The sequence below is a fragment of the Schistocerca piceifrons genome, chromosome 4 (assembly GCF_021461385.2).
Source record: "Schistocerca piceifrons isolate TAMUIC-IGC-003096 chromosome 4, iqSchPice1.1, whole genome shotgun sequence".
NCBI lineage: Eukaryota > Metazoa > Arthropoda > Insecta > Orthoptera > Acrididae > Schistocerca > Schistocerca piceifrons.
In genome coordinates this window covers 586551291-586577315 of record NC_060141.1, presented here as the reverse complement: position 1 = coordinate 586577315, position 26025 = coordinate 586551291, and the positions used below count along the sequence as shown (strand labels likewise).

Here is a 26025-nt window from a genome sequence, read left to right as displayed (position 1 = left end):
CGTGCTCGCCACGCACGTATCCACAAAAGAGTTGTGGACCCCCTGGGGGGGAATATAGAAAGGGAATATCTTCTCAAAGCTTCCCCTGTTTCAATTGATTACAATGAAAGTGTTATGGCAAACTAATGCCCTGTTACTATTACTCTCAAGATTTCTTTTCGGGAGGACTCGCCAACCAAGCTCTCTTTGAGGAGTGGGTGTAGGTGCTTCCTGGCGGTACACCCGTCCCATCAGGAGTAGTAATTTCATGAGACAGTTCCAAAGGGATCCCACGAGATGCTAGGGAAACAACTGTCGACCCAAGCAGAGCCCTGCATGCCTGAGCAAGCCTTATACAACTGGAGGGCAGCAGGTGCCCCAGAGGTTGCCCGCTAAAGATTGTTTTTACCTCAACAGCTATTCACCTCCTCAGCACATAGCACACCTTGAGGTAGAGGTTTCTTTTTATAGAGGCTACCTTCCTTGCAGTCCAGGCGGTGATGCCAAGAACACCATTCTCCGAAACACACAACAGCCACTGCTGCGCCACACAGTGGTCGCTGAATAATGACCTGAGCTTACGGTGACAGAGGACTGGTGGCGCTTACCAGTCCCCGGCTCAAGAACCCTGGGGTCGCCAAGCCCGTATTCAGCAAATGAATGCTGAGCCCCTGAGGGTAGGAAGAAATAAATGACCTACTTGAGCAGAAGGCGCAAGAGAGAACTGACTCAACCTTGAGTACACCTAATTCTGCAGTTGATTTTGTTAAAAATAAAGAGGTATTTCAAATACTATGGGAAGGATTAAAAAAGAACTAAAGAAGAATTAACGAAAAAAAGTAGTTTGGTGAAAACATCAGACTGTCAAGAGAGTTAAGAGAGTTAATCGAAGAGCTGCAATTAGGAAAATTTGTCTCAGCAGTCACCAAAATTTAAACCAGAGGTAGAGCTACATGTGACATATTTTTTGAGAGTATTTTCTAGACCATTATCTAAAGGATTCAAAGAAAATAAATTTTGCACACAGTTACCTTGAAGGGGGCTGCAGCCAAGTAGAGAATAGCACATTCTGAAGAATTTAAATCCCTGGATGATTTCAAGTTACTTAACCGCAAATTTTATAACAGCAGTATAAGGAATGGTATCGGGTGAAATCTCTAAGTAATCATCTAATTGCTTAGATGACCCTCACTATGCTACAGTATTAGCACGAAGATTACCACATCATGTGAGAAAAGAGGTTTGGCACCAGGGACAGGCAACAATTAATAATCTGTTAATGTTTATGGAGGGTTTGGATATGTTAAATAAATACTGCAAAGATTATACATTGGGCAAAAACTGACAGGTGGAAAATTATTATGGAAACTGTTACTCATCCAAGTTCCAGAGAAGAAATGAAAGTAAATATTATGAAACAAGCGGAATTATAGTCAGTTAAATAAGGTTGACAGTAGTCAATCGAATAACCCCTCTCCAATATTTACATCTAAGGGCCAGGATCCAGGACATTACAATGCATTTATAGACCTGTATGTTGAAAAGATAATCGCCTTTACCATTCCAAGAAGTGAGTGGTTATTAGAAGAATAAATTAAACCAAAGGTAGTCAGGAAGATCTTTGGTACAGAAGATGTTCACGTCAACTCAGGTAGTGAAATTTCAATAATATCTAAAAAAAATATGAAAAGGCAACTTCTAAAGAAAGAAACTGGGTAACGTATAATAATAAATAATTTTACATTAATGCAGGTTTTATTGGTAGCACCTAATATAAACTTAGATGTACTGCTTGCTTTAGATTGATTACAAGCTCATAAGGTACTGCTAGATTTTTGAACCAAGGAAGTAACTGGAAAAATGAAGACTGCACATATGAAGTACCATTTAAAATTAACTCAGTAAGCACAATTTGGAAATCAACTCTGCTTATTTACTAACTATAGCTAAGGTAGTGGCCGCCAATAATGCAACAGGAGGGGTCAATGATCTTATGAAACAAATGAATTTGAAGACATGAGGGTCTAATAAACAACCAAACAAAAATAACCCTATATTTTACTTAGATACAAAGGAGTATTTTCCAGTAAACCAGGAATTATAGGAGAGTATATATCAAAATTTAAGATGCTGGATGCCACACCATTCTTTTGTAAGTCTTACCCTGTTCCTATGAGTTTATGATCAGTGGTGCACAGGGAAGTGCAAAAGATGGTTGAAAATAGGATTATAGAGTGTACCGTAAGTATGTACAATAATCCAATGTTAGTTAAGGAAACCAGATGGAGCTACATACCTCATACTTGAAACTCAGACTCTCAATAAATATACAGAGATCAAGAGTGAAGAGCCCGATGGTACTGAAGAACTGTTGCCTTCGAGCAAGCCCAGTTCACAAGATACGGGTGAAGGGACAGGAATCAGCACTGTCTGGCAGAGCATACACAGACTAGATGACAGGACAAGGCTGCCAGGCACAGCAGCGAGAGGCTACGGGGGATGAAGGGAGGTGACAGAAAAGGAGACGAGCAGAGAATGGGAAAAGACCAATGTGTGTGTGTTGGCAGAGAGCGGTGCACAGTGAGAGTTAGGGGATATGAATTGGGAGGTAACAGGACAGAGGGGGCAGAAACTGTCAAGTGGGGAGGGGGGTGACAGTATGTTACTGTAGGCTGAGACTGGGATGATTTCAGAAGTGGAGAATGTTTTGTATGGATAACTCCTAATTTTGTAGTTCAGAAAAGCTGGTGCTGGAGGGAAGAATCCAGATGGCCCAGTTGTGAAGCAGCAATTGAAATCAAGCATGTTATATTCAGCTGCATACTGTGCCACACGGTGGTCCACTTTGATCTCGGCCACAGTTTGGTGGTGGCCATTAATCCTGGTAGTCAGCTGGCTGGTAGTCAATATAAAAAGCTGTACAATGATTGTAGCAGAGCTGGTATATGATGACTGCTTTCACAGGTGGCCTGGCCTCCGTCCTCTGATGTGGCAGGAATAGGAAATGGTGGTGGCAAGGGTTTGGGACTGCCACAGGCATAGGAAGACTGCACTGTAGTTTCTTCTCTAGATTGTCGCACATATGGCAAAATGGTAGATAACGAAATAGATGACAGTGGGATAGAAAAACAATTAAAATTGCTCAAAAGAGAAAAGGCCGCTGGACCTGATGGGATACCAGTTCGATTTTAAACAGAGTACACGAAGGAACTTACCCCCCTTCTTGCAGCACTGTACCGTAGGTCTCTAGAAGAGCATAGTGTTCCAAAGGATTGGAAAAGGGCACAGGTCATCCCCATTTTCAAGAAGGGATGTCGAACAGATGTGCAGAACTATAGACCTATATCTCTAACGTCGATCGGTTATAGAATTTTGGGACACGTATTATGTTTGAGTATAATGACTTTTCTGGAGACTAGAAATCTACTCTGTAGGAATCAGCGTCGGTTTCAAAAAAGACAATCGTGTGAAGCCTAGCTCGCGCTATTCGTCCACAAGGGCTATAGACACAGGTTCCCAGATAGATGCCATGTTTCTTGACTCCACAAGACGTTTGATACAGTTCCCCACAGTCGTTTAATGAACATAGTAAGAGCATAAGGACTATCAGACCAATTGTGTGATTGGATTGAAGAGTTCCTAGATGATAGAACGCAGCATGTCGTTCTCAATGGAGATAAGTCTTCCAAAGTAAGAGTGATTTCAGGTGTGCCACAGGGAGTGTCGTAGGACCGTTGCTATTTACAATATACATAAATGACCTTGTGGATAACATCGGAAGTTCACTGAGGCTTTTTGCAGATGACGCTGTAGTATATCGAGAGGTTGTAACAATGGAAAATTGTACTGAAATGCAGAAGGATCTGCAACGAATTGACGCATGATGCAGGGAATGGCAATTGAATCTCAATGTAGACAAGTGTAATATGCTGCAAATACATAGAAAGAAAGATCCTTTATCATTTAGCTACAATATAGCAGGTCAGCAACTGGAAGCAGTTAATTCCATAAATTATCTGGGAGTAGGCATTAGGAGTGATTCAAAATGGAACGACCATATAAAATTAATTGTCGGTAAAGCAGATGCCAGACTGAGATTCATTGGAAGAATCCTAAGGAAATGCAATCCGAAAACAAAGGAAGTGGGTTACAGTACACTTTTTCGCCCACTGCTTCAGTACTGCTCACCGGTGTGGGATTCATACCAGATAGGGTTGATAGAAGTGATAGAGAAGATCCAACAGAGAACAGCGCGCTTCGTTACAGGATCATTTAGTAATCGTGAAAGCGTTACGGAGATGATAGATAAACTCCAGTGGAAGACTCTGCAAGCGAGACACTCAGTAGCTCGGTACGGGCTTTTGTCGAAGTTTCGAGAACATACCTTCACCGAGGAGTCAAGCAGTATATTGCTCCCTCCTACGTATATCTTGCGAAGAGACCATGAGGATAAAATCAAAGAGATTAGAGCCCACACAGAGGCATATCGACAATCTTTCTTTCCATGAACAACACAAGACTGGAATAGAAGGGAGAACCGATAGAGGTTCTCAAAGTACCCTCCGCCACACACCGTAAGGTGGCTTGCGGAGTATGGATGTAGATGTAGATGTAGGGATGGACTATGTTGTTGTGGAGGTTGGGTGGATGACTGCACGCCACTTTAGAAGGGCTAGGAGGAGTCTTAGACTGGATGTCTCTCATTTAAGCAGGAGATGATAGAACATCAAAGAAACTGATGACGAAGAACATGGTTCAGTTGTCATCTGATATGCAGATAATAAACAGTACAGAAAAGCAGTGAATATAATCCTCTGAAATTTGGTGCTGAGGATTAGCTGGGCAGATGTCATAATTAATGAAGAGATACTGAATAAAAGTTATGGGTGCAGAAATGTATGTAAGGTACTACTAGACTAAAGGAAGGAACAGGTTGAAAAGACACATCCTGGAGCATCAAGGAATGGCCAATTTGGTAATGGAGGGAAGGGTACGGGGGAAAAACTTCCAGAGGGAAACCAAGGCTTGAACACAGTAACAGGTTCAGGGATGTAGGTTGCAGTAGCTATGCTGAGATGAAAAGCCTTGCACATGGTAGACCATCAGCATCAATCAGTCTTGGAACTGAAAGTTAGAAGATCACAGCCTTAAAAGAACACAACAGCAAGAAACTCTTGTTCTCTGTATTTTGTGACTATGTCAGAGAATGGCAACAAAAATTACATGAAATATAGTTTTGGTATTACAGATAATATTTTCGCCTATCAGAATCATTGAAAAAGTTGTGTGAGGAACTTATTCAGCTTAAAATAGAGATTAGTAAAACAAGTCTTCAAGTCTCACATTAAAACCAGTTTATAATGGGAAATGGAACAACCCCCTTCATTGATGAATGTGAAAGAGGAAAACAATTGGAAAGCAGAAATATGTTGAGGAATAAATACACAACATGCTGTATGGTGGATGACAAAGAAGAGGAAGTTGGAATAAAAACTACACATTAGTTAGCAGAGAAACATCCCAACCAATGCAAAATCATGACATCTTCAAACTGTGATTTGTTCTATAGTCATGTACATAGCTAAATCTGGCATCTCAATGAGGAAAAGAAATAATTCAAAAATTTAGAGCTTTTTGAGACAAAAAGGTACTGGGACAAGCAAGAGCCAATAATTGATAATATAAGTGTTTAGGTGATCTCTGACACCATTTCTCAAATGAAAACCTACAAAATGAATCATGGAGAATTAACCCTTTTGCTCCTACACATGTGCTCTCTGCATTCCGTGCTGAACCAGCTTTGTTGTCACTGGAATGTTCACCAAATACTGTGATGTGTATAGAGAGATAGCATTCAGACCACTATGAAATACTTATCATCTGATTTTAAGAAAACTTCAGTGAAGAAGACTTGATTTTTGCACATCTTACAGTCTGATATCTTAACTCAATAAAGGACTGAATTTCTTTTCATCACAGTTATTGTGAAGCATCATATTAAGTGATAAACTGCAAGAAATTTTAAAGAGTTTGCAGAGGTAAAACTACATTGCATAAACTTTGTGTATGGTTTACTTCCGCTCATGACTGCCAAGTACGAAATGCAGACAAGATATCCAAATTTTGTTTACAATTGAGAGCACTGAGTTATTGCTTTTTATACCCAGAGAACGATCATGCGCAACTTGCCGATTTCCATCCCTGTGCATCAGGAATCATGTGGTCTTAACAATCATCATAATTCATAAGCGGTTTAAGACATGATGAAAACGAGTTTCTTTGTAAATGACAGCAAGCAAAGAGGTAATTTCGTTTTATGATAAATACATGAAACTTTTTTATTCACCAAGATATGGAAGTAATACGACCGCAGCAGTTAGACATCAGCAGAAAAGGATATTGCATGGTATCATTTTATTTTGTACCAGCGATACTATTGGGTCACAAACAAAACATGTAGAGATATGCTCTTCAATTTTTTAATTTCTTTATATTCATCCATTTGTCACTGTAAGTGGTAGCAGGTGGACGTATGACAAGTTCCGCTGAGTTAATATTGTTAAAATGTGTGTGTTCCTATTGTACATTAAAAGGTGTTATAGAAAGTTATCACAATAGCAAAATTTATTCGTACATTCACGATGACCATACCCGTCTGTTTATCATTCCGCAACGTGCCGAGAATCCTGCATCAAGAGGATCAAAGCAGACAAGAATAATTTGCGTGAGCAGAAGGGGGCGATCCGGAACCAGTATTGTCATACCAAGCTCTATGCACAATGGCGGCAACAAGAAAAAGAAGTACGTAAATTTAAATGTTGAATATATGTACTGAATATTGAGGGTCTGCTGATATTAATGCCAGTTAAAGTTCACCCAGGATATGTTTACCTCCTTTTTTTCCAATTACTCTTACAAAATTTATTTTTTTAATTATTTAAGCAGCATTTATTAATCAGTTTCCATAATATATTACTTTTTACCCCCCCCCCCCCCCAATCACTGTTCAATATGTATACACGTCAACAGTACTCAAAGAAAAACCCTGCAGCTGCATTTAAATGCAACCTCAGCACCTGTGGAGCAGTGCAGTATGACAATTAACTCTTCCTCAGCAGTCAAAGAGTTAACATATACTACAATTCTTTCAAAAAAAATAAAAAAAGAACTCATAAAAAGTAAACGCACACTGCAAGTGACATCTATCTCAGTGAGCTAGCCTGCCTAGGTTGGGAAATTCTTTAAGCGGTGTGTTTGTCACAGAACATTATTAAAACAATGGTGACTTTTTTTATCATAGCTCAACTTTTTACACAGTGAACTGAAGTGTTTAGTGAATCACCAGTCACACTCAACTTTCTTGTATGAAACATACTGTTTTGACATTTAAAAAGTATACAGTTCTACTATATATAGGGGGAGACGGAGACAGAGGAGACCGGAGGACGGAGAGGGAGAAGGTAAGAGTAGTGATGGAAGTAACAGTACTAACATAGCTGAAGTTAAAAGTGTAAGATGTTTGTCACACAACATGAGTCAGTAGAAGAGACACTGTACTCTGAAAGTTTATCTCTCATTACAAAACACAAATTACATCTTGCAACACATGATGAGTTATCAGAACTAGTAAATTAAGGGGAGTAAGAACAGGAAAAAAAAAAAAAATCACATTTTCCGATTTTTATCTCATTATAAAATTTGTAATTCTCCAAATAAAATGATATATAATAGAGGGAAACATTCCATGTGGGAAAAATATATCTAAAAACAAAGATGATGTGACTTACCAAAAGAAAGCGCTGGCAGGTCGATAGACAAACAAACAAACACAAACATACACACAAAATTCTAGCTTTCGCAACCAATGGTTGCTTCGTCAGGAAAGAGGGAAGGAGAGGGAAAGACGAAAGGATGTGGGTTTTAAGGGAGAGGGGAAGGAGTCATCCCAATCCCGGGAGCGGAAAGACTTACCTTAGGGGGAAAAAAGGACGGGTATACACTCGCGGCGCACACACACACACACACACACATATCCATCCGCACATACACAGACACTTATAAGCACACATGGGAAATATTTTTTTTTTTAATATAATCTACACTGGAAAATGTTAAAATTATTATGTGCATTACGTCAAGATCTAATAAAATCGTTAATTTTTTATATAGAAGGCTGTGGATTGCTGTATTATAAAGATTAACAGTGTTGGTCATGTCCAGAAGAGGATGGGCACCAGGTTGAGGAAGCTGAAACAAAGTTTGAGAGACAAGAAACTCTCTGGTGGTAAAACCATAAGAGGCAGGCTCACAGACAAAATGACTGATGAAACTACAGCAGTATCATGGGATGGCCATTAGAAATAATACTGAGGATTTGTTGGAAGTGAAGCAGGCAGTATGAGCTACCTTCTTTCACAGACTGTCAACTGATGAAAAATCAGTACACCACCTTTGCCCTCCGGGACCTGATTCATGGTGCAGTACTCAAACAGTTCATACAGCCATAAACATTCCATCCCAGCAGCAGTCATGGATATCATAAAACCTATTTACAGAGACCTGGCAAATCCTGAATTACAGAAGAAATGGCTGCATGGTCAGATTCAAAATCCCAATGACTCGTTCAATAATATTACGTGGACTCACTTACCAAAAACTGTTTTAGTTGGAATGAAGACATTAAAGTGGGGGGGGGGGGGGGGGGCAGTGATGCTGTTATTGCTTTTAATGATGGCAACATTGGTAGGGTGAAGGTGCTACAGCATATGGGAATTAATCCTGGAGCAAAGCAGCATCAGAGGACTTTAACAGATGGACAAGGTTCACATTGATAGAGCAAAGTACGCACTACAGTTGGCCACTAAGGAGTCCAGAAAGAAGAAAAGAAGAAAAAAAACTTGGAAAAAGATCAAGAGGATGATATATAGTATGGTGCAGGGTGCTTCTGAGTGACTAAAAATAAAAAGTAAGCATATATTGAGTGAGTTACAGTCTTTTGAAACTTTAGAAGTTGTTCCTGAAAATTAACATTTTTTTGTTGCATTTTTCCCTAAATCTCAGAAACCACTTCGAGTAGAGTATTCAAATTTTCAGGGAGTAATAACATACATATCCTGAGTCTAGTGAACTAAAAGAAGAACACAATGTTATGTATAATTAAAATTATTTAGCACAATGTACAAAAATGTACACAAAATTTTAACCGTATAATTAAAAAATTGTATTTACAAAAGCAGCGGCTGAAATGCAATTATTGTAGTTCAGTAGACTCAGAACATACAGTTTAATGTCCTGTAGAAGTTTCATGTCAATGGCTACAGTGGTTCCTGAAATACAGGGAAGCCAAATCACTAAATTTTAACATTGTTGGGATAGGGCATTCCAACTCCCCTTAAGCCACAATTGAACTTTGCAATGTCAATGCCTCATCTACAAATACGAACACTGAAGACTTGAAGATTTGTCCACTTTGTGTAACAGAACAGACAGCAAACCAATGGCATGAATGACAGTGTAGGGCAATATTGGGTAGGCGCATATGTTTCACAGCACACAGTTCATTGCATATTGCTGTAATTGGAAGTTCATGCAGCAGATTCATGTGTGCTACTGTTCATATTATATCATTACCTATGGTTACTGTGTTAACATCATGAGAGCCTCACAGAACAATAAAAATTAGTCACTAGGTGTGACAAATGAAAGTTCCCTATTCATTAGCTAATTACCAATTTGAGTAGATTATTGTAATATGTCATTACAGAAGTAGCCTGCAGTGATTGCTTCTGCCTGTTAGTGCATAATATGTCTCTTTTCATACCCCTGAATGTTCTCCTTCATAGTGAGATTTACAGAACTTGATGAGCAATAGAATCAATCAATCAAAATCAATCAATTAAAAAGGTGGGTCACAACAATCCATTCTCAAGCTAACACTTACTTCAAATTTGTATGGCAAACGGAGGCCAGTGGTGGCATTATTACACTATGAGGCATGTAGAAGGAATCGGTGGTTGTTATATTACCATCTGTGGAGCACATCAGTGAGTTAGTATTCCAAAAGTAACAATCTCATTGTCAGCACAGTAAACAACTATCAAAAATAGCAGTATTACCTTCAGACTCTAAGCAGCTGGTTGATGGAAACTTTAGTGAGTTGTATGAAGTATAAATCTGAACGAATTAACAAACAACATTTCAAGCAATTTTGCTTTAGGACAAAAAGATTTATAATTGACAATTTCCACTTTTTAAAGTAATCAGGCTACAGTTACTCTCTTGGCACTTTTAACTAATCAACATTACCTCTGTGAGATCACTCCAGTAATTTGACGCTTGTGAGGAGTCCACAATTGGAATCAATGTTGAGAATGTTGCAATAAACTGAAATGTCACGAAACATTTTCTGACATCATTTGGATCAATTCCAGGAAGCACTGACATCAGCAGTGGGATGACATGTGTAGGGCCTTCTTTGTAACCCAACCGAGCACCCTGGACCATTGGTCTCGCAACTGCCACCATACACTGCATTGCAGCAGTGAGCTTATGAGGTTCTGTCACTGTCTCTAAATTTGCATACATGCTGAAATAAAAAGAAAAAAAAAGAAAATCAGGCACTACTTTAACAAAAAATAAGAAGTATTACATTGTATGTAAAAGTAATGAAATGCTAAATAGTAAAGTAATTACATGGCTTCTGCAAACTTCACACAAAACTAATGTACCTCCCAATATGTGTGTCCAAGAGAGCATGTATACAAATACAATGGTTAGTTTTTTTTGTTTCAGAAAAATGAAGTTTCCTGAGTAAAATGCACAAAGTAGTAGTAGTAGTAGTAGTAGTAGTAGTAATGATTATGAAAAAGCATTTCAACTTGGATGACATTATGAGGTTGTAAGTACGATAACATTCCTTTCCTTACATAAAAATATTTAATGCAACTTACCGATCAACAACAAGAGGTATTACTATATTAGGACGCAAAGTTGCCAAATGTTGCATAGCTTGGTTGATTTCTGTAAGTCCCAATTTGGAAAACATTGCCTGAAGTGCAACAGGTTTCACACTCTCTACAAAGTTTGTAATGTCATCTTCTGTTAATTTATGACTGTCAGGTACTGGAGTCTCCCATGTCAAGTGCTTGTGTCTTTCACTGAAAATGAAAACAATTTGAGAAAATCAAAAGCTGTAAAAATAATCAATTTATAATACTGTTGGGAAGAGGAATCGTGTGCTGCTTTCTCGGCAAGGCCTGACTAGAGTAGGTGATCTACCTTTGCCTTTCTCTGTTTTCTATATTTCACTGACTAAGATATGCATCTGTATCATACGAAACCGATAGGTACATGTGCACTATAGTGTTGGGCTAGTGTTGTTACCAACAGAAAAAAGGCAGTAATGTAGTTAACATCCCACTGACGACAATATCATTGCAGAGCACAAGATCAGGTTCAACAAGGTTGGGAAATGAAATTAGTCACGTCATTTTCAGAGGAACAATCAAAGCATTTGCCTTAAGAAGTTTAGGGAAACAGCAGAATATCTAAATCTGGATTGCCGGATTAGGATTTGAAACACCATCTTCTCCAATAAGAGCCCGGTGTTTAACCATTGCAGCACCTCTTTTTTTATTGTTCTGAATGAGTATTAGACAAAGAAAATAAGATGAAATTATACTTATCTATCCTGATATATAGAGGGGAACTGTGGTTAGCAAAAATGTCGAAAAGTTCTTTATCTAATTTACCTTCAAATTTTTACACGATATTCTAACACAAACGTTCAAAACAGGTTTTCTGTTAAAACCAACTGCAAGATAGAATATGGTATGCTGAGCTGTGAAAATGTGTGGTTTCATTTTCTTTCCAAACGTTGTAGACACAAGAATGTGCAGTTTAGTTTTAACAGAAAAAACTGTAAATTACAGAAGTTGTCTTTATGGCTTTACCGGCTTGTATCAGAATACTACTACACAATGTAAATAGTTCAAAACATTGTAATGCTATCCTTTCACAGATTAAAAACCAAGCAAAATAATGTCACTGAAGGCACGATCCTCACAGATCCATCAGCTGGGGAGATCTCTCTCATGCCTCTTATACCAATGATCCCAACCAATTTACAGGTTCAATGTAAAGGTTTCATTTGCAGTAACAATGAAAAAAGCACAAGGTCAGAAATTCAAATATATTGGAATTTACTTATGATCAGTGTTTTTCCGATGGTCAACTGTATACCTCCAAAGTAGGTGAAACTGCAATTAGGAGATGAAGTTTGCACCTAATACAATTTCCACGTGTACCACAGGTTAGAATATATATTCAATTTCCATATATATATTTAGCAATTGTGAAGCATTGTCAAGTTTGCTGGAAGTGTGTGTGTGTGTGTGTGTGTGTGTGTGTGTGTGTGTGTCAGGATTAACACTTAGTGCAAGGCTTGTTGGTTTACCCTTAAAATAAATAAAAATAAATAAATCAAACATACTGCACATACCTAGCTAGGAAGATTCATTACAGTAATTATGTTATTGTTGATAAAAATGTGGAAACAGTAAGAACCATAAAATGCCTCAAAGTATCCATTCAGGTTGAATTAAAGCGAAACAATTACTTAAACTATCTACAGGAGAAGCAGGTGTCATGCTGAGATTCATTGAAAGAATGCTAAGAAAATATAGCTTATCAATGAAAGAAGTGGCTTAAAAATTACTCGTCCAACTTACTATAGAATTTTGCTTTCAGTCTGGAATCCTTACCAAGTACAATTACTTTAGGAGACACAGAACATTCAAAGAAGAGCCACATTTCATCAAGGATTTTTTTTTTAATAAGCTAGACAGAGATTTTCACCAAACTGCACTGACAGATGCTACCAGAGAGGTGTTGTACATCATGGAGAGAATTACTCTTAAAATTCAAGAGCAGATGTTTGAAGAACTTCCTTTCACAGACATCTCACAAATTTAAATATGAAATGGAAATACGACAAATTAGAGCTCCTGTAGAAGCCTACTGATAGTCATTTTCCTATGCGTAATGCACAAGTGGAACAGGATAGTGGGCGAATGATATTGATACTAGAAGTACCCTCTATCAAACCCCAGAAGGTGGCTTGCACAGTACAGATATAACTGATGCTTAGGGAACTGTGCTCAATGTAAAAGATACCTGCACCTGAACCCATGAGGCATTGTGGAAATTTGGAGACAAAGTGCTTAAATGCATGGAGGAAGATACACCTATAACGAAACCTCTCAAGACGACCAGCCCTCTAGGTTGATCCCTTTTCTCAAGAACCATATTTTTACGGAACAGGAAAAAAACTTCCATAAGATCAATGCATCTTTATTCCTTTAAGATGACCACCTCTTACCCAAACAGCCACCACACTTTAACTAATTATGTCCTCCCCTTAAGATGACCACAACCAATTATAGAAGAGAGAGATACAATACCATATTACTGTAAGGTTTCTCGTTGACAATGTGATACAACACTCTCTAAACTTTCATTGTCAAATAGCAAACAGTTCTGATTTTTCCTCTGTAGTGAACAGTTATGGCTGCTTCAAATAAAAGAAAACTTCTTGTTCTTTCACTAGAACATCAAATTTCTGTAATTAGAGAGAGAGAGAGAGAGAGAGAGAGAGAGAGAGAGAGAGAAAGGAAAATCTCAGTGTCAGTTAGCGATCGAGTTTAATTTTGGAAAAAGCCAAATGCAGAATACAATTGCAAAATGTGGCAGGTAGGTTAAGGAATGGGAAGAAAACGCCAACAAAAATTCAAAGAAAAGATGGAGGCAGCCTTTCAAAGACATTAATAATGCTGTTTTAGAGTGGTTTAATAGAGCATGTGCCAAAGATTGATTATTAATGGACCAATGCTGCAAGAAAAAAATCTTAAATTTGCCTCAGATCTCAGAATTCCTAATTTCATTGCAACCAACAGCTGACAGAACCGATTTTGTGTTCAACATCGTACTGTTTTCCAAGCAGTCTGTGGAGAAAGTGCGGACATTACTCAAGATGTTGTATACAGCTTGAAGTTGAGACTCAGTGTAATTGCAAGTGGCTGTTGTGATAGTGACATTTACAACATGGATGAAACTAGTCTATTTTTAAACCTGTTCCAGACAAAACACTAACTGTGAAGAGTGATCAGTGCAAAGGTGGCAAAACGGCGAAACACAGATTACTGATCGGTCTCTATGCTAACCTCTGCGGTGAAAAAGAAAGACCAGTAGTGATACATAAAGCAGACTGTCCAAGGTGCTTCAAAAACAATGACATTTCCTTGCTTGTTGTCTCTTGGTTTGCAAATAAACGTGTGTGGATGATATGTGAATTAAAAAATGAGCATTCAGAAACATAATATCCTGCTTGTCGTAGATAATGCACCATGTCATTGCAACAAAAAAGTTATCAAATATAGAAATATTTTTTTTTCCTTGCCAACATGATACTGTGTGTTCAGCCTTTTGATGAAGGAGTGATCCGGTCTTTCAAATTTAATTACCAAAAGAAGCTTCCAAGTTACCAAGTTGCAAAAATGGACAATACCACATCCTTGTACGAGTTAGCTAGGGCTGTGACCATAGGTGATGCTGGCAGCTGGATTAAAAGTGTGTGGAATGAAGTGAAAAATGAAACAATTAGAAAATGCTACATTAATTCTGGTTCTCAATCTTCATAAAATGTGGACTCTGGAGAAGAAGGTGGCAATGAATCAGTCGACTGTGCAATGCTGCCAATACTGAATGGGATATTTCTACAGTGAATGAAGAAATCGGATGGTGATAATTGGGAAGATGTAACTGCAGACATGAACCAAGATACTCAGTGTAATGACAACTAAAACACTGATAGTGAAAATGAGAATTCCTATTAGGAATTGCCTTACATAGTATTACTTAATTACAAGTTCTTTGCTTCTGAGCTTTACAACTAGAAACTGATGTACTTACTATCTGAGGTGGAAAAGGAATACAAGCATGTGACTGTAAACAAATGTATGAAAAAGTGTGTGCAGATGCTAATTTCCATGTATTTCATTACATTAACAATTAGGTATGTATGTATTTATTTATTATTACTGTTATCAGTATGTTGTAAGAGCTGGTTTTTCATTGTAGCAGTTATTGTCATTGTGTTTAAATGATGATGTTTGGCCCCCACATTTTACCTTGGTCACCCTTTAGGAAGACCACTCCTCCAGATGACCACTTTCTCACAAAAATTCAAGTGGATGGATCAAAGATGTTTCATCATTTTGCAGTTTTTACTGATTTTCTATCAGCAAATGCAAGTTATATTATTTACTTAAAAACTATTCATTTTGTTTTCTATAAATTGAAAGTTCAGTACAAAATGTTATGAAATTTAAAGACTGACATATGGACTGGATAGCACTCACCTTTAGAAGTGCTACTCCCAGTACAAATAAAAGAAGCATACAAATGTAGATAACAACTCTCCCAGCTTCTGAAACTCGAATTCCTTGTTCAGGAAGTAAGGGAGAATTGGTTGGAGCATGTTGGGTTTGGAGGAGGGGAGGAGGGATCAAGGTAACTCAGAACCTAGGCTAAGAAGGACTCTCTTTGTATGTGGAAGGAAAGAAGCAAAGATGACACAATCATAGATAGTACAATCCGAAGTTTCTATGCCTCTGCTTGCTTTGCAAATAACCACTGTGTTATTAATGGACACTAAATAAACTGTCACTAAATTACTTACAAATGCAACCGTTGTATAAAATACATTGGAAGCTTCTTTAAGAAATCTTTCAGCTTTATGAACCATCTTCCAAAATTTGCTGGATGGAAATAAGATTCCAATGTCTTCATCAATCTATCTAAATGTTTCTGTGCGCTGCTGTGTCTTCCCTAAAACATACACAATTTCAACAATTATAATACTATTTAACACACAAGTTCACACAAACACAGTGCACTACGTCCCTCTACAGCCATTTCACAATATTTCTCATACGTAAATTAAAAGTTATTGCTACTGATACTACTTTTTGAGGGGAGGTGGGACAGAGGGAGGGGAAACAGAGATGGGAGGGAAGGGGCAGAGGGAGTGGGAGAGGGTGGCAGAGGGAGGGGGAGGGGGAGAGAGGGGCAGAGGGAGGGGGAGGGGGAGAAGGGCAGGGGGAGGGGGGAGGGGGACAGAGGGGATGGGGGAGAGAGCGGTGAGGGGGGAGAGGGGGAGAGGGGGAAACGGTGGAGAGCGGGGAGAGGGAGGGGGAGGGGGGGAGGGGGGAGAGCGGGGAGAGGGGGGAGAGCAGGGAGAGGGGGGAGAGGGGGGAGAGGGGGGAGAGGGGGGAGAGGGGGAGAGGGGGGAGAGTGGGGAGAGAGGGGGGCGAGAGGGGGGAGAGGGGGAGAGGGGGGAGAGGGGGAGAGGGGGGGGAGAAGGGGGAGAAGGGGGAGAGGGGGGAGAGGGGGGAGAGGGGGGAGAGGGGGGAGAGGGGGGAGAGGGGGGAGAGGGGGAGAGGGGGGAGAGGGGGGAGAGGGGGGAGAGGGGGGAGAGGGGGGAGAGGGGGGAGAGGGGGGAGAGGGGGGAGAGGGGGGAGAGGGGGGAGAGGGGGGAGAGGGGGGAGAGGGGGGAGAGGGGGGAGAGGGGGGAGAGGGGGGAGAGGGGGGAGAGGGGGGAGAGGGGGGAGAGGGGGGAGAGGGGGAGAGGGGGGAGAGGGGGGAGAGGGGGAGAGGGGGAGAGGGGGGAGAGGGGGGAAAGGGGGGGGGGGAAAGAGGGGGATAATCAAAGAAATGTCTTCACTCCTGCACGGTAAATCTGCTTAATACGGAGTGGTGCACATAAAACCGGCCAGAACCGGACAGCGAACACGCATGTGAAGCATTACTAGCTTGTCAGAGTCTTTGCCACCTTCCAACAACGTGTGAGTAGTTCATACGGAAAGTAGTCGTTATAAACTATGTACTTCATTATCATGCCTTACTCCATTGAAGAACATGTGTTCATTGTTGAAGAATATGTGCAGTCTGAATCCATTACAGTTGTTTGTGACACTTTTTCAAGAGAAGTTTCATGAAAATATTATTCCTGCAACATCAAAAATTCAGGATCCAGTGAGAAAGTAGCATTCAACAGGCAGTGTTGTTAATTCAAAGAGAAATAAGGCACCGACTGTACGTACACATGAAGTTGTGGCAAACGTGACGGCACACATTGAAAGAAGTCCCTACAAGTCAACACGATGATTATCACAGCAATGTGCAATATCTCGCAGGCCATGTCAATGCATCCTTCATGGCTTAAAAATTAAACCTTACCATGTGAGTGGTGTTCTTCAAATAAAAGAAGCGGACAAGGGTAAGTGTACACATTACTGTAATTGGTTGCTGGAAAATGTCACTGGGGGACATCTTGATCCGTTCCTCCTTTTTTGTTGACAGATGAAGCTTGATTTCATCGTTCGTGTTACATTAATTCACAAAACACAAGACACTGGGCTATAGAGAATCCCCATGGCATACTGCAAAAGCCATTACACGATTTACAAATTGGTGTATGGTGTGTTCTATCTGGTAACAGAATTATGGGGCCACTGTTTTTCATCGAAACTGTCAACACACACGTTTACTTGCAAGTCTACAATGGATTTTTGGCTCTTTTAACTCCAAATGAAAAATGTTGTGCATATTTCCAGCAAGATGGGGCAACTTCTCATCTGTCGGATTTGTCCTTATCTCGTATACATGCTGATTTTACAGAAGAGAGGACCATTAGTGAGGGCTCGTAGTCACCCCGCTCTCCCGACTTGTCACCATGTGACTTTTACCTCTGGGGATTTGTAAAGGCTAGAGTCTACCGCAACAATCCCAGAACACTTGACACATTAAAACAACAATATATGTGAAGAAATTTGAACATTCCTCAATGAGTACTGAAAAGTGTTTTCCTTAACATGCTTCGACGTGCACAACTTTGCTTGGATGTTGGTGAAGAACATTTTGAACACAAGACTTTAAATTCTTTCTAAAATATGCTTGTTAAACTAATAAAAGTAAATATGTTACTTAAACTGTTAATTATATAGTTCATAATGAAACAGTACAATAAAAATGTAAGAAAGCAATAATGTATGTTGATTTTCTTCATTCATATTCCTTTCAACACAGGAGCCTGTTTTATGTGCGCCACTCTGTATAATGCAGGGAATTAAAATTTTCTTCATACTATCATTGAGAGAAAGAGAATTATCTAAATCTTTTGATATTATTGCAGATTCTCTCTCTTCCTCACAAATAACTTTCTGAAATCAATTTCTCACCTTGTGTACCCAAACTTAACAGAAAACATAGTGTGTGGATGGAATCTTTGTTTCATCCAAAAGACAACCACCACAAGCAACAAAAAGGAAATTTCTACAAGAGCACAATAACTAAGTCAACTGTTAATTATGAGTAACTAAGAAACAAAGCACACATTTTCAAATTCAAATTGGATTTCTCATTAAATGGGCTGTCTGTTATAGTAGAACGCTCTGTCCTGCTTCAACACAAGCTGCATTTATACTACTTATTCCACAACATCAGCAACTTTGATATTACTCCAAAAGTGAATAATAACTACAACTGTCGTAATCATATGACTATTTTCTTAATAATTCAACATGACATCAACACAGCTATAAATCTGAATTATTTTCCTCTTTCTTTTATCTTCCCTTTCAAGAAACAGAGTATGCAGCTTTTCCTGCGTCTACATTTCCTCTGTCTCAAGTAGGTCAATTCATTTGCTATTCATTCATTCACTCATTCATTCATTCATTCAACAAACTATTTCCTACGGAAATTTTCTGTACACATATTTCTTGCCACATCATCTCTTTTGATAAAGTAAATAGGCCAAGTGGCAAGGAGACAACCAAATTGAAGAATAATTATCATCCAGTACAGAATGTGGAATAATGCCACATTTTTGCTCTTGGCATGATGCACTTAGCCTAAATATGTGAACTAATTGCCATTCAAAATTGAAATTCAGTGGGAAACTATCGTGGTAAACACCCTCGGGTTGTCAAAAACATCAGCAGTTGTAACAGGATGTGCTCCAGCATATGCTTTCAGATTAGTGACTCAATCAAATATCTGACAGTGTTAAGAGTTATCATCATAATTAAAAGGACAGAAAAACAAAATCTGGAGATTTGCAAATAATAGAAGGAGAAGCTTTTACTTCTGATTATAATATTGTTAGTTATGAGGAACAAATATTTTATTTATGAAGTATTTCATTAATTATTTCAGTGCTCTGAATTTTAAGTTAGATAATGGATGGCTTCATAGTAAAGAAAACTTCATGAAGATTCAGTTTAGAAATAGAGCAGCTGGTAGAACAGGACAGACAATGAACTGTGGAGGAACTAATGATGGGCAGAGTAAAAGTGAGTCTGAACACAAAGTGTACCGAACACTCCTAACAATGGGCCTCTGCAGCTGTTGACCAATGCATGTGCCAATGTTAACATCACGAATGAAATAGGCAAGTGCCATTGGCACTGACAATGGTGCATTGTCAGAGCACTGCACGGTCTGATGAATACCGGTACCTTCTTAAGCTTGCCAATGGGAACAGCTCCTCAACATCTGAATCACGAGACAGAGACAAGCTGGCTGTGGCTCTATTATGGTCTCGGGAACATTCATGTGGGCATCCATGCATCCAGTGGAGCTCGTTCAAGGCACCATGATGACCATGGAGTATCGTACACTGGTTGGAGAGCACTTACACCCCTTGATGACAATCATGTTTCCCAATGGCAGTGGCATTTTTCAATAAGATAATGCGCCATGGTCACAATGTTGTGGCTGATCAATGTATGCTTAGCTTGGTGTATGGAGTAGAACACTGCCGGTGTCACCTGTATGGTAGAAAATTCAGGGTAGTGATAGACCATGTCACTTTGAAATGGTTACTAGGTTTGAAGGACCCACCCAATAGACTGATGAGATGGACATTGAAACTAGGTGAATTTGAATATGAAGTAATCCAGAAACCTTGGAAGAAAGATGGAAAAGCAGAGGGGTTGGACAGGAAGCACAAGCACTAGGGCAGGACATTGGGAAATGGCACAGAGCACAGATGAAGAGAGTCGATAGTATGGCAAGCAACAGCAGTTTAGCATGCATGGCTGATTATTATGTACAGGAGTAAAATTAGGACTTCAAGTGATGGTGCCATGTTGAAACTAGGTGTATTGCGTGAAATGCACAGTCATATGTTATCGGGTCATGGGGGAAGGGGATTGCTGGGCAAAGAATCAGGGAGTGACAAAAACGTATTGGTTGGAAGGAAAGGAATAATGATCTAGATCAATATGTCAGAAGTTGTGTGGATTGTGCACAGTGGGTGGATTGCCAGCAGCAACAGAATTGTCCAGTTTCATTGGAGTGGACAGGCTGGGCCCTTTTAACTGAACACCAGCAGGTAATATTTTGTGCTGACCACAAAAGATCATTTTTCTTGTTACACAGAGATGGTGCCAATGCTCAATCAGCAGGCCATCACAGTCGTGCAGGCCTCCGTTTATAGCTGGTTAATGAAGTTTGGGGTACCAATAATTTCAGACCAAGGGACAAAATTCGTGTCAGACCTGAAGAAAGATGTGAGTCTTGAAAACCAGACCACTTAATCCACAAGTTAATGGAAGGATGGAATGAGATCATCAGACAATAAGAAAGATGTTTAGTTATTATGTGAATTCACACCATTTGGATTAGGACACGTATCTATCCTTCATACTGAGTGCCTACAAACCAACCAAAGTACACACCAGCATTGAGTTATAAGAATTTGAGGTGGTGGTCAGAAAAAAAGATGCAATTGCCATTCAACATGGAAATGAGGGCTGGTCCAAGAGTTTGCAAGAATGGTTAGGTGAATGTGGAGAAGCATCAAGCAAGCAAATACAAAGGCAATGAAGAAGTAGGAGGCAGTGCAGCAATTAGGAACATTACCTCAGTATAGAATAGGACAGTGGGTAATTTTATCAAGCCCATATACTCTGAGGGGAAAGAAGCTTGTAACATGGTACGAGGTCCCATACCAAGTAATTGAAACAACATCAACAGTAAATGTGAAGATGCTGCTGCCAACAAGGACAACAACTGTGCATATTGGGAACCTACTACAACTCAAGGGTGCACTGGAGGCAATTTCATGAGAGGTATTAGTGAAGGTGAAGAAAAAGGTGAAAGGATGAAGCAGAAGGATGAGAAGAGGAAGGGAGGGGACATGAAGGGAGGGAGGGAGGGAGGGAGGGAGGGAGGGGACAGGAAGGGAGGCAGGGAGGGAAGGAGGGAGAGGGAGGGAAGGAAGGAGGGAGAGATATTGGGCACCTGCTACAACTCAAGGGTGCACTGGAGGCAATTTCATGAGAGGTATTAGTGAAGGTGAAGAAAGAGGTGAAAGGATGAAGCAGAAGGATGAGCAACAGGACGGAGGGAGGGAAGGAAGGGGAGGCAAGGAGGGAGGGAAGGAGGCAAGGGGGGAGGGAGGCAAGGGGGGAGGGAGGCAAGGGGGGAGGGAGGCAAGGGGGGAGGGAGGCAAGGGGGGAGGGAGGCAAGGGGGGAGGGAGGCAAGGGGGGAGGGAGGCAAGGGGGGAGGGAGGGAGGCAGGCAAGGGGGGAGGGAGGCAGGGGGGGAGGGAGGGAGGCAGGCAAGGGGGGAGGGAGGCAAGGGGGAGGGAGGGAGGAAGGAGGGGGGCAACGGAGGGGGGACGGGGGATGGAGGGGCGAGGGAGGGAGGGATTTTTGTTTTAGGGTAAGTTTTCTTGTTTACGTGTTAATGCTGTACTGGGACAGAAGGCTTCTAAAGAGAGGGGAGGTGATATTGATTCCTGCCCTCAGTTTGCCATACAGAACAAAAGGCCGGAAAAGAAGAAGGTTAGTTTTGACAGTGCTGTATCTCTTCGACGGGGCCGGAGCAAGGGAACTCCAAGATCATCATCTGGCCAGAGAAGTTTTGTTGTCCAGGTAACGAGACGTGGTGCCATCCAGTCACAGACGGTTGTTAGGTTTAGCATTTATGTATGGGTAATGTGCAATAAAATTAAGATACTGGAGCATATATTTCAGGGTTACGGCAATTAGCAAATACTTATGGAATGCTCAGAGAGGTCTCAAAGGAGCACAGGAAACTGCGTGAGGCTTATGCGTGCCTGAAGGTGCAGATGCAGGTGGTGAGCACAGTGGTGCTGCACAAATCCTGGAGAATGAAGAGGCGTTGGATAGGCTTTGGCAGTAAACTATTCAAAACCACATTCGGAATAGCACATACAACCGATGTGACCCCAACTGAACAGAATGGCAGAAGCCACAAGGGGGTTAGCAAACTGTAGAGTGGCTTTCCACACAGAATGTGAACTTCCGAGAGAAGTGTGTTAAACACCACATGCCCGCTGCAACAGCTGACAAAGGAAATCGTGGATTACTCTCAGATAGCAATCTGAACCAAGATCTGGACGCCATACAAACACAGATGCAAGTACTAGATGCAAGACTTAACTATGAAGAGGGTATTGCAGTCATTGGGGATGTTATCTGGGACACGTGGATGGAATTAACAAATTTGCATGAAGTTGTCCATCAAGCGCTGCAGGAACAGTTAAGTCCCATCTTCTTTTTGTTTTAGCACTACCTGAAAAGACTGAGCAAGTTGTTATGGTGGCTGTAATGTATTGGTGAAGATATCGGTGGCTGACAAGCAAGCAGTCTTTAGGTGTTGCACAGTGCACACTTATCCTGTGAAGTTGTTAACAGTTGGAAGATTTGTGCAAGTGACAGCGGCTGACACGTGGTGATGACCAAGGGTGAGCTCCAGCAATGTCAGAGTGGGTTAGTCACCATATGCCCACTCACAAGATAGCAATGAGCTGGAGTGCATCCATCACACAACTATTCAAGGATAAAACAGAGGAGTGACCTTGCCAGAAGAAGCTGGTCGAACAGGAACCATACTTTCAGAGAGCAGATGTAAAATGGATATACTGAGTCTACAACAATGCAGTGATGGCTGCTAGTTGCTATCAGCAAGTGAAACTCATGAGGGCAAGGTATTTAGAACTGTGAGGTAGTGGCCTATTAACCAATGGGACTGTGTGAAATTATGGGACCCATGTTCCGTTTACCATTTTCTATGAGGGGAGTTACACTGCTGAATGTAACGTAGCCATAGCTGTATTGGCCCGACAAACCAGGAACTGAGCCTGGGCCATTCATAAAGTTGGAGGGTAGCTGCACAGCTGGTACAGATTACTGCAGTGCAATTGTGGAACAGTACTGAGAAACAAGAATCAGGTAGCCTAACTGATCTCGAGTGCCGCAAATCCAACTGCCATGGAGACTGATTTTGCTCTCCCTAGCTCTTATGTATCTGAAACAACAACCCGTATAAGTACCTAATCCAAGGGTAATTCAAGTTCCCGTAGATTGGAGCAAGAGATAAAAGACAGATTTACGGAGTATGAGATCAGTATAGTAACTTTTGTAGTAGTTAAGAGTGACTGATTTAGTATTATATATTTGCTTCACAGACTAAGGGGTAGAAGTAATTTAAAATAGAGAACTGAGCTAGGCAAGACCTGAGGAGCCATCTTTGATTAAAATTATTAGTCTTTATCTAAAATAATGAGAAGCAGTGTGGATGCCACTGTGGATAGTTGCATTAACAGCCACGAGCCTATGGCAATTAATGTGGAGACATATGGGTCACAATAACAGACACAAGGGGATTGCAAAGCCAGGATACCAGAGCACAACAGTGAACTCTATCACAGATCGGTAACTGTGTAGCCAATGGGGTGATGTCACCACACCACGTCAGGCTCCTGTTATGGGCAACATGATTACGTGCACAGTTCCAATGAAATGAATGTGTGCCGAGGCATATGAATAATTCTGGATTTTGAGGCAAGGATCACTTATCTCCAGAAACCAGCAGCCCCTGGACTATGCTGGACAGGGAGATGACTGAGCACCGCCAGCAGCAGCCCCCGTGGGTTCGAGACTGTGCTGCAACTGCCGTCAGCACTATGCTCTTCACAGGACTTGGTGCCACAATGGGACTTGGTGCCACAACTCCACTGAACTGCCATCCATGCTTGCTGCCGCCAACAATAGGTACTAGTGAGACTTAGCACCACAGTGCCAGGTGCTGTCCAACTCCTGCCAGAGAGCAGCGAGTTTGACCAACACACAATCATTTTCACATGCCATCATGGCAAGGGACCACTCAGCCTCCACGATGCTGAGGGAAGTAGTGCGCCACTGACAGCTATGGCCATGGACTCCAAAGGTTGCTGGCATTCCACGGGCTTGCTGTCAGCACAGCAGGGCACCGGCTCAGTAGCCAGTACAGGAGCCACTGCCCATACGTCAGCACCAGCAATGGACAACAAGGTGTCATCACCTCACGTCATGTACTGAAGTCAACAAAAGTCATTCTGAATTGTCACCAGTGTTTCCACAGAGGACTCTGGACCCACCAATCACCCAGCACCCTTCATTATACACCATATGACAACAGTCTTGAGTGTAGCACAATACTACAACAACATTTTTCTAGAAAGCATCTGAATTATACCTACTACATGAATGAGACGGTATCACTGTTACCTCTGGCGCTCAGAAATACACAAATTGAAACTACTTTATTTGCAACTAATTGTCTGTATGCAAGTGTTTTTTTTTTCATAACTGGGTCTAAAAATTTACAAACATAAGAATAGTCTGTCACATTGAAGATTCAATATGTTTTCTGTACACTAGACAGCACAAAAACTGGTTGCCCTAAGAATTTTAAGTTTAGTCGTCTGCAAGACGTGGGAACACTGCAGGATGCGCAAGTGTCTGGAGGAAGTGTCTTCAGTTTGAGTTATTATACTGCTGCATTCGCTCATGGTTTAGTGGTAAACATTAAATAATATAGCTGGCAGAGTCATGAATTCTGAGTCCATTCATTCCTTTATTTTTCTTTTTTTAACTGCATTTGAGCCATCTGCTAAAGTTACCAGTCTAATGGAACCTCAAAGGTAACTTCTTCACTTTATAATTCACCAGCAATAGAAAAACCTTTCACGGAAAAGCTCATGGCTGCTTGAAGATATGAACCATTTATGCTCGAGAGTTTCCTCACACTACAGCGGCCACCAGTAATTGGCCATCCACTGATGGCCGGTGGCCACCGGCCGTCGTCCGACCCTGCGAATGCAGCACAATACGTCTTGGGAACGTTTCTGCACTCACATTGTTAAGCATAAAATTATTTCTTATTGTAGCCTGATTTTCTGGAAAAAATAACTCTGATAAACTGAGTGAACATCGTGCAGTTACAGAACATGCTTAAGTTACTAGAGTGTATTTATCAACTATCATTTTCTTATTTGAAGTTCTACTATCTATCCTGAAGTTACGAACTGAATTTTGCTTACTGGAATATTACATACATTGTTTAAGTGTTACAAAACAGTGTCGCAAGTAGGGCCGGCCGCTGTGGCCGAGCGGTTGCAGGTGCTTCAGTCCGGAAGCGTGCGACTTCTACGGTTGCAGGTTCGAATCCTGCCTCGGGCATGGATGTGTGTGATGTCCTTAGGTTTAAGTAGTTCTAAGTCTACGGGACTGATGACCTCAGATGTTAAGTCCCATAGTGCTCAGAGCCATCTGAACCATTTTTGTCACAAGTGGAGTATATTGAATATTTGTTGTATTTGGTATCCTTTGGGTTTAATACAGGGATGGAGGCAGGTTTAACATTTGTGTCATGTGAGGAGAGTGCTATTTTGACCAATCGTATTGGAAAAGGTTTTCTCGTTTCAAGAAAGGTCGTTCTGTTGTGGATGGTTTTCCACATTCAAGAAGTCTTGATGACTGAAATATGTGATGAACTATGACCATTTAACCTTTGTGGAACACTTGCATTTAATAGGCAAGAAATCAAAGGGGTGGCTGTTACTACTGAGACTCCTTACAGGCACAAAGTAAGAAAGTGACCAACAAGACTGTAATAAATATTGTTACTATG

At 40.8% G+C, this 26025-nt stretch overlaps 1 protein-coding gene across 1 annotated transcript in view; it reads right to left on the bottom strand.

Moving 5' to 3' along the window:
* Positions 1-26025, bottom strand: part of LOC124794649 (proteasome activator complex subunit 4-like) — a 228268-nt gene that overhangs the window by 182073 nt on the left and 20170 nt on the right. Inside the window, exons 7-9 of the mRNA XM_047258171.1 lie at positions 15716-15864; positions 10929-11135; positions 10285-10564 (exon numbers count right to left, since the gene is read on the bottom strand). Coding sequence (XP_047114127.1) covers positions 10285-10564; positions 10929-11135; positions 15716-15864 — 636 coding nt within the window. The remainder of the gene's footprint in view (positions 1-10284; positions 10565-10928; positions 11136-15715; positions 15865-26025) is intronic.